Source organism: Lissotriton vulgaris, chromosome 5 (assembly GCF_964263255.1).
Source record: "Lissotriton vulgaris chromosome 5, aLisVul1.2, whole genome shotgun sequence".
NCBI classification, from domain to species: Eukaryota; Metazoa; Chordata; class Amphibia; order Caudata; family Salamandridae; genus Lissotriton; species Lissotriton vulgaris.
In genome coordinates, this window is record NC_141693.1 from 547213200 (window position 1) to 547226377 (window position 13178).

Below are 13178 nucleotides of genomic sequence, written 5' to 3' on the forward strand. Positions count from 1 at the left end.
TACATGGTCGTCTCATTCACAGAATACTGTATCCGAGCCGCAGAGGAGGACCTTGTGGGCAGACCCTAGTGAAGTTAGGCAGGACACAGCAGATCGGATAAAAAACCTGTACTTTGAATGCATGCAGACAATGACGCGCCAGGCACGGAGGTCAGGATCTATCTTTTGTAATTATTTTAGCAACGCCTATGGCTTTCATTGTACTGTGTCCCTGTATATGATATATCCTTAACGCAAGCCAACACTGTATGTAAAATACAATCTGGGTAGCTTACAGACGAAGGATTACTGAATCAGAGTTCCCAGGCTCACTGCTTGTTCTGACCATTTCAATTGCAGTCTTGGAGGGTTAGACAACTTAACCAATTTACTTTTGTTCTGAAAAAAATACAAGACTGCACAGCAGCGATAGCGCCTTCCTCTTTTTAAATTCATGGGGTTATATGTGCCAAATTGGCATTGGCGCTCTGTATCAAGCCAGATGACACGTATCCTGTTAATTCCATGGGGTAATTTTTCGGGGTTCCATGGTTCCGTTTGAGAGAGCTGCCCACTATGCTAGGTATCAGCTCATGCAGACAACTCATGGGAATGAAATCACGCTTTCATAATGTATTGTACTGTCCTTACTGCTCACACTGCATGCCTTCCCAATGTTTTTTTGTATTCCGCCCTGATACATTTGGTGAATTAACGGATTGTTTTTACTGGAAAGGAATTTAGTGCTCAAATGGTATTGTGAGGAATTTAGTGCTCAAGTGGTATTATGAGGAATTTAGTGCTCAAATGGTATTTTGCCACTTGACAGATAATACTGTATATGTTTTTTAGGAAGTACGTTTCCGACTGAACTGAATATTTTTGTTAACTTTCTTTGCACTTTTACATATTTGATGAATTTGTTGATTAAATGTACTGGAACTGAATATAGTTCAAATGCTGCTATATCGCCCAGCTAATTGTATTATGTATGTATGTATGTATGTATTCCCTGCAATTGCACTTTTATATATCAGATGAGTGGTTCTCACCACAATGGTATGGAATATAGTGCATAAATTGTCACCAGATGAATTGTTTCTAGGACAATGGTATGGAATATAGTGTCTAAATGTTACTATGCCGCCCAGGTTATTGCACTGTATGTGTTTTATAGAAGTAAGATTTTTGTTTTTAACCCCTTCGATGTGTGTAACAAGGTCAGCTCGTCATGGGCGTTACCTGCGCTGTGCGTGTGACGAGTTGACCTTGTCACGTAACGCGGGATTTTTAAAATCGCAGCGCTCAGTGGGAAAACCGCTAGCCCGCATGCGGTTAATTGTTCATAAATTATAGTTTTTCATCATGGTAAGGCTGACAGCTGAAACAAACCAAAAAAAATACCAGTGCTAATGTTTTATCAATTTTCTCAAAATTACATTTTATACTCTCGATTGAAGTATAATAAAAATGTACAACTATCTCATTGGACCGGTCAGAACCAAATCACTTTGCAAACCGTCTCAAAACTGATCAGTTCTCCTTGACTTACCCCACAGAGTATCAGTGAGACTCCCATCTAGTTCTGCAGCTGTGTGGGCCTCCAAGCTAACCACAGGGGTGCAAGGGCTACAAGAATCTAGGCAGGTGAAGGGGGCAATCCTTTTTGACTTGCAATGGTTTCACAGAGTTTACAAAAGAACTTGGCACGTTAAAGGAATTTGTTAGGCCAGGTTGCTGCTAAATGAATAAATCACGAAAATCAGAAGAGCCACAACCTGAAAATCTGCTGCCAAACCATTGACCATAAAATAGTGCCAAATGGAAGCCTAACACAGTCTAAACGCTAACATGTTTTAGCATACCCATTTTGGAGGTTTTAGGCAAGGCAGCCTGCAATACAATCAATCAATCAGGGGTTTATAAAGCGCGCTACTCACCCGTGAGGGTCTCAAGGCGCTGATACATACACGAGAATCATAAAAGGACAGTGGATTAATTAGTAAGGGGAAAAATGGCAAGTCTGATCATTAAAGTGTGACGAGCACGAAGCAGTTTCAATGAGGTAAAACTCACTACGGCCACATCTCTATTCTTTCCAATGGGTTTCAGCAAAACAGTCAATGTGCCAGGGGAAGCAAATAAGATCAGACCCAAAGTATAACGAGGGGCATTGCGGTACAAAGGCGTTGCCACGATTCTGAGGAGGAAGGCACATCCTGAGGGTGATTGCAGTCAAAGGCCTTCGTACGTCTGTGACGAGGCAGACTTAATGGTCAGTGCTGGCAGCTGGGCACGCTGGTAGCAACAATATAAGGGCTGTTTAACACACTGTGAAGAGGGCTTCCATCATTGTGCCTTACACAAAGGAGTATTTGCGTTTTCATAACAAGAAAAGTATTGGATGGAAGGCAAATTGCAGGCTCTTCAACCAGAGGGAAGTCCATTTCTCTTTAGTGTTACCTAGAATGCTAACAAATGTGCCGGATTAAGATCCAACTTATAAATGACATGAAAGTGCGAGATTACCACGTCTTCTAAAAGGCAGTTTTTAACAAATTCTACATGTAAAGAAATATTACATCATTGTAAAAAATCTTCTGCTTTCTTAAATTCGGTTATTGAGGACAACTCTTGACCCTCAAATCTGACATTTGTTTTCTTTTCCAGGCATTATAATCACCCTAACCACTAGAGCCATATTCAAGTGCAAGGTGGCAGAGACCATCTGGTGCGAGACAAGATGAGGAATGCTTTAAAAAAAGTCCATTCGAAACACAAACCCATCTGTGCCTGCCTCCAAATTAAACACTTTTCCAAGTCTTACTAAAAGACATCTATATTGTTAGTCCACTATCCCCTTTAAAGGGTCATCCCATGTGTTATTAGTAAAGTCAGTATGCTGAAGGAACGTTTTATGGTTTGTGGGAGCAGTACATCACCAGAATCTTAATACAGGTGAGGTTAATGGAAAGCCTGAAGAGGATATTAAAGAAGGAGCTCACTTCACCCATCACCATTAGACCAGTCTAAGATCGTCACAAGGAGAGAAGTTGACTCACTCACCCAAAATATGATGTTATAACTGAACAGCAGATATTTGTAACAGCAGCTCACTTCCGCAGTGGAATATCGGTAATAGTGCATCTTCTAAGGCAGCAAAATCTGCAAAAAAGAAAATGAGAAACAAATGCTAAATGAAATACCCAAAATAATGATTGTCTCACAACTGAAACAGCCAAGAATGAACACCCTGTTGTCAACTGCATCTACTGAGGGGTGAGATCTAGTATGGAAGAATACACCTAGCTTTTAAGCTGTAGCTGTGAATTTCTCAGAAGCCACATAGAGACCTTCTACTCAAACGTGGACAATGTAAAAGGTGTCACTCGGTGGGCTAGCAAGGAGGGCAGTTTTGAATAGGCATTTGAAGTACACAATTGATTACCAGGGTTCCTTCTATAAGAATGGCAACCCCAGTGCAGAAATAGGATTTGTAGCATCTCCTTCCTACTTTTGCAACGTTAAAATACTCTACGAGACGTTCTGGAAGGATTTGCAGATTGTTTCCAAGAAAAAGTGATCACAGTAAACCCACAGGTTTTGCACTTAATATCTGAAAGGGATGACAACATTTAGATGCAATGCGACAATTGTCTTTCACACTGCGGAGATAAACATTTCCTTTCAGAGCTTTGAATGGGACACAGATTGGCCTCTTGCAGCACACACAGAATCTGGCCATCTTAAGGAGCAGAGGGTGTATCACAGAGCAGAAGTTCTTGGCAACGGTTTTATCTATTAACTCACTGCCTGGTGAGGAAGTAGCCAAGCATCTACAAAGCCAATAGGTCACACCTTTATTACCTACTGGGTTTGCCAATGCCTTTGGCCATGCATTACAGCTTCAGGCTTTTGCTAGATGACGTGCAGGAAGGAAGTAGATACATAGTAAGACTGAGGCCGCAGTGGTAGCGAAACGCAATATAGCAAGATTATGGAGGGGCACCGACCATACTGAAGACTTACCAATTGGAAGCAGGATCTAGACTGGTGTCATCAGGAAGATAAAATTGTGTATAAAAGTTGGGGTTGCCCCAAAAAAATGGGGAAATATTTGGAATCCATGGGCAAAGTACAGGACATGATGGGGCGGGGATGGACTACAGAGGGGGTATCTATGGGTGTATGGGGTGCCACATCCACAACGTATAGAAATTGTAAACCTTGCTACTATAATTGTCAAGCCAGGTTTTGATCGTTACATATTGCTTGTATTAGTAGACCGCACATATGTTTCAATAAAAAAAAAGTTACAAAAAAAGGTAAGACTGAGGTTTTTGTTATTTAGTCTCTGAGGATTTCTCCAATTTGTTACATTTCGCAGGAGTATCTCCCCAGTAGGGCTTGGAAACATCAGGATTCTCTGGTGGGATCATACACTTTACATAGGGAAATCAAACTCGCATCACTGCAAATGTTCCTTTGGGAGAAAGGAGAGAGATAATGGTGTTGACACGAGTGGCCACAAACCCTCGAATTACCATCTCTGAATTGCTAAACATGGGAGTTCTTTCTCATTCTAAGATCCGTTTCATTCCCCTAGTTAGCATTGTGGTAGGCTTCATATGAGCCTTGCGTATGTAGTCAGCAGGATAAGAGTCAATACGGTGACTTCAACTGCCAAGTGGTCTATCAGACACGGATCGTATTATATAGCCATTAGGATGTTAACAATGCTCCATTTACGTATGGCAATGATTTGCACCAGTCACTATGACATGTCTTTAGCAAGATGCCCTATGACTGGATGAGATGAAAGGGCTTGCTAGAAACATGATTTTTTTGCTTGGCAGCAAAGGGTGTTTAGACAGCCCATTCTATGGCACAGTCAATATCACTTCTACAATGTCAAAGACCGATGTCACCTCTTCTAAAATGTCTCTGTAGCATTCCATAGGATGTAAGCCACAAGCTCCCCACCCCAAATTTGATACTAACTAATCAACTATGTCCCAGCCACATCCACTAAAACAGCCCGTCATGCAACAGAAACAGTTATCGGTGTTCGGGAGGCCTCCACCGTGATGAGGTGGGATGGGTAAGAAGAAAATACTTTAGAGGAATCAAATCACTACGGCTTTAATATAGGTATTATTTGTTGACTTGGTATAGGTAGAAGGGAATACCTTGACCAGCCCGACCCTCTGGAGTACTGTTAAAAGTCTGCAGAAGTACTAATACAAAAATCAATCCAATAATGCTAAAAAGTAGAAAGTGGGCAGTGAAAAGAGACAGATATGTTGCACAAAGCATCTAAATTCTGGAACTCCTACCAGCAAGAACTCTTCCTGTCAAGTGGGTGTTATTTAAGGAAACGATCCAGGACAATCAAGAAATTGCAACGTCCAACAGGACGGAGCCTTTTGAAAGTTTCCACATTATACTACTGAAGCAACTGAACCCAACATGGAACCCAATATGAGCTTGAGAAACTACCGAGTGAAGCGTTGCATATACAAATGTCGGTGAGGTCAGAGGGATGAATCAGGAGACATTTACACACCATGGGCACACTTGTCTTCCTGCCCCACACCTCAACAACAAGATCTAGAGAAATGCTTCTAATTAAGCCATTTCTAAAGAGGTAATAACACAGAAACAGAATCACAGATGGGTTTGATTTCAGTAGCAGCAAAACGTCAGCAATTCGAGGGTTTACATTTGCCATCTCACGAAACTTTTTTGCAGTTATACACACTGGCAGAAATAATGAAACTCTAACGTTCTGTAGCAAAAAAATATACACTCAGCTCTACCAATCATTACCTCCAGCCCACTCTTGACATACTTAGATCATTCTCACCAGTGTTTCATATTCCCCTCCCATCTTTACTTTCATTCTAATGTTGCTCTCCGAATCTGCACATATTTACTATCACTGACATGCCCATCTTTACTTTCACTGACATGTTCCCTTCCTTCATTTTCCAAAACGTTACTTATATGTGCTCACTATCTCACATGGCTCCTTTCTATTTTATTTCCATTCCTTTTGCACCTCCTATTCTAGCCATCTTCATTTTCATTTGACCCTTTTATAGGTGGCCGTGAATGCTCATAACTACACTTATTTACGTTCAAATCCCTAGCTCCCACCCCACTTGTCCCATATATAGTTCTGTTGCTTTCTGTACAAACTCTACACAAACCTGCTTCCAGTGCCCCACAGGTCCGTTTCCACCACTCCCAATATCCCATAAGAACCTCTCCTCTTGTCCTTCCCACATACACATTAATTTCATAGTGTTCCCACCTTCAACCCTCCAATTCTTTTCTCTTAAATTCCTTGACTGCCTCAACTCTCCCCATCTTTAGTCACAAACGACATCTCTATATACGATCAAAACATAGCAGCAGTCCCCAAAAGTGCCTCTTCCTTAGGAATGCCCTATCTTTCATCCTATACTTCATGCCCACCCTCTTACCGCCAGAGTCGCTAACCACTATCTAGATGGAAAACAGTTACATGCAGACACTGCACATTTATGTAGGCAGGTTTTGGCATTTATAAAGGGCAAACCAAGCTGCTACCAATAAAGAACTGTATACGGTGCATGGTCCAGTTGCATACATTGTGGGAGAGGACCGAGGGAGGAGGTAAAGCAAGTGAAAGATGTGAACAATCAATCAGCCTAAAATACTGTTCCTTGAAGATGTGAGCTGGAATAATACTGGATACCACGGATAGAAAAACTGGTCAAATGCAAAGCGGAACCCCATGACTGCACAAGAAATTTGATTAGTACTGATGCTTACAGAAAATAAATACATGCATGCCTGGCACTCAAAGATTAAGAGACAAACATAGAAGAACCCAAGCAAAACAAAAACTACTAGGCTTGACCAAGATCACCAAAATAGGTGCCCCAGTTCCTCTTCGAAATTTTGCATGTGATTTTTAAAGCTGCGCATCCACATTTTGCATTTATTTTTTATTTTTGGTGTCTCACTTCAACGTTTAACAGAAGGAACCAATATGTTCGGTCAAAATAACATACAAGTCAGACTCCTGATATCATGCCATCAAAAGGTCAGAAAAAGTAAGGTCCCGGCTTTTGTATAGAATTGGTGCTTCTGTTATCCTAGGCTCTAACGTTTCAATGTCGACAGTTTATGGCATCATGGCACTGAAAACTGCTCATACCATGCAGCTATATGAAGTAGTATCATGGCTTTGCAGCCTTATATACGCATTTTTAACATGCATTATTCGCCATTTCAATAGCCTCTTGGTGCTGACAGAAAACAATCTTTTGCACATGAGAACCATAGGTGATTCTTACTCTGAGACTGGACAGGTCTTGACTCTAAGGTATGCAATCTTAGTTGCTAAGCATTTATAGGTCAAGCCACAATACATACCTCGCCAGCTTTCTCTTTTCTAAGAAGAAATATAAAATCAATCCAAAAACTATCCCAAAAAAAAATTAATACATATAGAAGGGAGGAGGTTCTGTCTGCCACTCATTGATTGATCTTTTTATATTTTGCTTACACCCAACATTTCAGACAGCACGTGTTGATGGGTCAACCTACCGTGAATGACGCCTAATCGTCTGAAGACAAATGAAACATCATGTACTTCAGTGCCAGGGCTGACGAGCTTGATGTGCCTGGGCTGATAGTCACTCCTTCACCTTTGTGTTTGTCAAATGTTTTGAACATTGCATACGTTTGCAAAACTTGTCTAGGCCAGAACTACTCCTATTGGTATCCTCTAACACACAACAATCACACATTATACAGTCCACAAGCTTACCTGGTGCAGGGAGACAACACAGTCAATCGGTACAGTCATGATATCTTGGTCACTGTAACCTGGCTTTTGTCTACCTCTGCAGATGTCCTAGGCCTCCGGAACCGAACTACAGCACCCAGCATAGCGACAAATCCAAAAGAACGGGTATTGTTGTCATCTACAAATCAACATGGACTGACGTTGAGCTCCACTTCCTACACACCACTGCCATCTCTTTACAGCCCAGATTAATATCAGTAAGGGCTCAGTCCCAACTCCAACCACCCCCCAATCCCTTTATGACTTCCAACTTCATTACCACAGACTGAACTGGCTAATGTAAACCTCTTGTTCAGTAACTTTAACCACTCAAGTAACACAACAACCAATACATTGAAGTACGTTTTTTGCGTACTAGAACTGCCAAGATCAAACAGCCTGCAACTTTATCAACCAACAGAAAAACATCAGCTAGTTTCAGGTAAACAGCCAAGCATCAACTACACCTGCCCTGCACCACAGCTCCTCAAATACACTAACCACAAAAGCCACCAGCTTCGATTTTATCCACCTCTGACTCTTCAAAGCAATCAAGCACAGTGTAAATTCCCCTCCCCAACCCAACCATTTAGAATTAAAAGGAAAAATGCAAAACCATCAACAACTTCTTCAAAAAGAAGATCATAATTACAGAAATCAGTGACAGGTTCCAGCCATCTCTCCAAGACTATGACCTCAGAACAGACTAATGTGAGCCCACTTCTTACCCCTCTTCATGGAGGACCCGTAATGCCTCGATTCAGCTTAAAATCATTTTAAGTGAAAGCAGAATTTTCTAAGTTTCAGTACTGGTGAACACCTCTAGTTAAAAACCTCAATCTATTCATAAAAAAAAACTACTGATCACTCCTGCATCCAACATTCTTCAGTAACGTCACTGGAGCACTAGCTACCACTCAATTACATAGAACCAAATCAAGAACAACTTCCTCCTCAAAGACTACCTGCCCGGATGCAGCACCAGACAGCCATCTACCAATCAGCTGAGGCTGCACTTCAAATCCCTGATAATAATATCCCATGTCTCCTCAACCATCTAGATTGCTCTGCAGTTTTTCACACGAGTCAACCACTTTAAGTGGCACATAGCAGATGCGGACGTCGCTCCTTCTACCTAGCACCAAAGACATGGAACAAGCTACTTTTCATCTACAGACAGCTCAATCTCTTTCAGAGTTCCGAAAGTCCCTGAAGACCTGGCTATTGGGCTAATCAACTGGATCCTTCCAGCGCCTGGAAATACTCACGGGTGACAAGATGCACTCTACAAATCTGATTGTTTACATAGTACAGTTGTGGATGTAACTAACTAAAACGTCAATAGAGATGACAGACAGGGGGAAAGCACCCTAAATAAAAAGCTGCATGCCTGTGTTAAAAGTAGGTAAGCACATTGCACAGACAGGAATAATATCGATACGGTTAAAAAAATATAATAAATAAATAGTGCGTTGCAAAAAGCAGAGGACGAACACGTACTTGATACATGCTCCAGGTGGAGCTAGCACAAGAAAGGAAGAAATGTCTGCGGGAGTTAAGCTAGCAAAAGATTCCAAACGAAAGTGACAGCATATACAACTAATGGTATGCTGTGGGCGGGTTGTAAACTCACTTAATTGTACAAAATATTTCTAACAGCAAATCTCATTTGCTATGTATTCAGGACCTAAAATCAATTTTTGGAATAACACCACCTGCCATGCAGACCATGCCTGAATATCTTATTCGTACTTGTCGCTCAACCATAAGAAGACAGTTTGTGTGAATCGCCAGAAACATTCAACCGGAATGTATACATGAGTACCTGTCAACAATAAACATTAACAACTTAATCACGCAACTGGTCAGCTGCACCAAATTTGTAAAGTTCAACATCACTACCACTCTCAGCATCAGGGCACACCTCTCAAAAAGACACAAAGAACTTGCCAACATTTAAAAAATCCCATGCAAAGTGAAAGCTTTTCTCCTTGAAGAACACCTAAACAACTCTTGTCCTATTTCAAGTCGAAAGGAGGTACACATTCCTCACCGAAGGTAAAGAATCACATTTGATCCCCCAGGCATCTGGAGCACACTGGACACCGCTACCTAACTAATCAACGGTGTCAGAAAGTTTGTCAAAATCTTACTCAACGTCAAATAACTTGTGTGCTCCATTTAACTTAAACATTTCCTTCAAACCCAAAGCCTTATATCTGCATACTACACCTTATAAGGCAAGCACGATGAGAGTTTCATGGTACTGACAGCATCAAACTCATCACGCTTAAGATAAAAAATAAAGGAAGGGGAGTACAAGATATAGGAAACCTCCGAAATAGGTTGTGATTGATATCAAATAACATGCCTTCTCATCCCTGATTTGAATCTTGTCCTAGTCTATCTCTCGCTTCCCCCAGACAGAGGGAACACTGTGGAAGCCTGAAGCACACTCAGACTCCCCTGGACTAGTGGCACAAGTACCCTGCAAACTGCAGCTAAAACAACACTCCAGATCCGAAGAATCGCTGGTCATCGGGCCATCCGAGGGATTGCCAAACCCAGATGGTCTAGTGAATTGTGGGAAGTGTAGTCCTGCCTTCCACAAAGTTACAGGCAGTTACCACGATCCCCAGGACCACTGGACGTCTAAGTTACTTTCCACTCTACTTATTGCTGCCAAGGATTGTTGTTCGCCAGTCCGGCAATCGACCTCTTCACTCAACGCTGCATTTAGAGGGAACTCCATCCAACCTTCAATTAATGTCAGCAACCACTCCTTTGTTGTGTTGTTACTTCTTTTCCCCCTGCAGCACTGTTTCAGAATAAAAGCAGCTCTCCTGCGGCTCTCGTTCAGCACCAGGGACAGTGGGGACAATTCTGCACCCAGGCCCCACAGGCCTTGTAACATCTATTGTGGCTTAGTCCTGTGACCCGCATCACTTTTAGTCTGCAAGGGTACCACGCAACTAGACCTGCAAGTGACCGCTTACCACTAGTAGTTTTTTCCATTGACCTCAATGATAGAGTATCACTGTTTTATTCTGCAATGATTTTATTTTTCTTTAAAAATCAATAGCTCCGGTTATATGTATGATATTCCATTGGTTTTGGTCTCTAAATTAAGATAAAAATACAATCTTTTTTTTAATAAATTGGTGTCAGACTTCTCTCAAGTCGTGTCAATTAATTATCTTCCATGTTGGTACTCTGAAATGCTTAACACATGTTCCTCTAGAAAAGCCTGACTGTGCTTTGCCACACTACCAGGACTAATCTGAGGGTATACTAGTGTGAATCCAAGGACCATCTTTGGGGTAATGAGATAGTATTACAGGTGAGGTCTCACTCCCACACCACATAACACTCCACTTTCCGACACAAGACACAAAAGCTTCTCTTACTACGCTGGAACTTTCTCTGCACCTAGATAGGGCAAGCTCCCACACACCAGCTGTTCAGGACGAAAAACCTTATTGATGTATATTTAACCCAGATGATCGACCAGGCTTTTCCTGTCTACACCCCGTTTGTCATCCTTCCTTCTCTATCACCTCACCTTTGTGCAGTCGTTTATTGCTTTGTACCTACACCTTTGCCTTATAATTCCACATACTGACATGTTCAAACCATTATACATAACACTCACTCGACAACAACGTACAGAACACAGGAAATCATGATGTTGTTTTGTAGAAACCAGACTCAGTAGTGCATCCGCCTTCCTTTTTTCAACATCTGTTGTTTTTCTTCTTATCTCGGTAAGTCAAATTCTCGAGGGAGGATGGCTTGGAGCTGCAGACAAATGTTCTGTGATATGGCACGAAACAATCTGCCCACACAAAATATATGCCCTAAAAAAAAAGCTTGACATTTATGTTCCTGTTTTTTCCATCACTCTTCAAGTTTCTTAAATAATTTTTACTTATCAAATATATAAAATTTACATTAAAACATCGTCAAAAATCTTACGCATAAAATATCAGACACTTGACAACAACCCATAGATTATAACGTAGTGACATATTTTTTAACCACTGCATAAGTGTTTTTTTTCCCAAGCAATAGAAGACTAGGACAAGAACAGACTTGATGACAGACAATAAGTCTTGCATGCTGAATGCCAATACAGACCTATTGGCTTTGCCAGAGCTTTATGCTATGAAGCGTAGCTCCAAAACATTTTTTAAAGGAAAAGAAGCCTGATGACATACATGCCTTATCACACATGCACAAGTATGCATCATGTCACTACAGCTGCCCACTGTGATGTGGTATGGATGCGTATGGGTCACCACACATGATATATGGCTTGATTTGGCTGCCATTTTGTCCAAGGTAGCAGAAGCTAATCGTGGAGTAGCAAATACAAATATAATAAACCTGTACAAAAGCACACTTTTTAAAAGAAGCAGTTGGGCAGCAAATTGCAGCTGCAGCCCCCCCCCCCCCCACAAAATGTAAACATTTTTTTTTCTTATAGAATAACATTTTGCGATGGGAAAGGCTGTGGAGCAAGAAAGGTGCTAGTGGGAGAGAATTCACCACTGTGGCAGAGCATCTGGTTATAAGGATGGAGGGAGAGCGACAGAGGAGATTGCTGCTGGGAAGGCGAAATAAAAAAACATAAAAAGCAAAAAGAAGTGATGCAGAGATCGGTTGGGTAAGCAATAGATGAGCTGGTGGGAGGAGGGAGCAACACTGAGCGCTGAAGGGGACAGGTATCAGAGTGGAAGCTGCAAACAAGGGAGAGAACAAGAAACTACATAAGTTCCCATGGAGTGCTGTAAAAAAAAAAAAAAAAAAAGGTAGTCCCCTGAAAGCGAGCCTTCCCTCCAATCAAAATGATGTTAAAGAAGTCATGTTTCAGGGAAGGAACAAACACAAGAACAGAAAGGAAAACTACTGAATAACAAGCAAGCAAATAAGACAGACAACAAAGCCAACCAATGGTAAGCAGTGGGATGACCCAAACACCAATGTAAATAATGGTGCTTTCCATAATAGGTACTGGACTACGGACAGCTAAAAGTTTTCTGTAGGCAATATGTAAAATCTGAATGCTTACCTTTCCCGCCTGGAGCTTCCATACCCCAAATATGATGCAATACATGCAATCTGTGACTCTAGCTAACTGAAAACTTGGAATACTGCTGTGAAGCAATGATCTGGTAGACAGGGTGTGGTATAGACTTTATCAACTACATCAATTAAGTAATAACCAACTGAAATAGGGTGTTATGAATATTCCACATTTTAGGTCAAAGAATCTTTGTATTAGTGCGTAACTTAAGCCTTTTGTTGCATTTTTGGGAAAAACAGTGATAAAGGGAGAAAGCAGGGACGTAATAGAACT

At 41.4% G+C, this 13178-nt stretch overlaps 1 protein-coding gene across 2 annotated transcripts in view; it reads right to left on the minus strand.

The window, feature by feature from the left end:
* Window positions 1–13178, minus strand: part of TSPAN14 (tetraspanin 14) — a 295722-nt gene that overhangs the window by 179216 nt on the left and 103328 nt on the right. For both annotated transcript variants that reach the window (XR_015295897.1, XM_086921992.1), the window contains exon 2: window positions 3046–3144. Coding sequence is in view for 1 of the 2 variants with exons in the window: in XM_086921992.1 (XP_086778118.1) it covers window positions 3046–3126 (81 nt within the window). In the remaining variant the exon portion in view is untranslated. The remainder of the gene's footprint in view (window positions 1–3045; window positions 3145–13178) is intronic.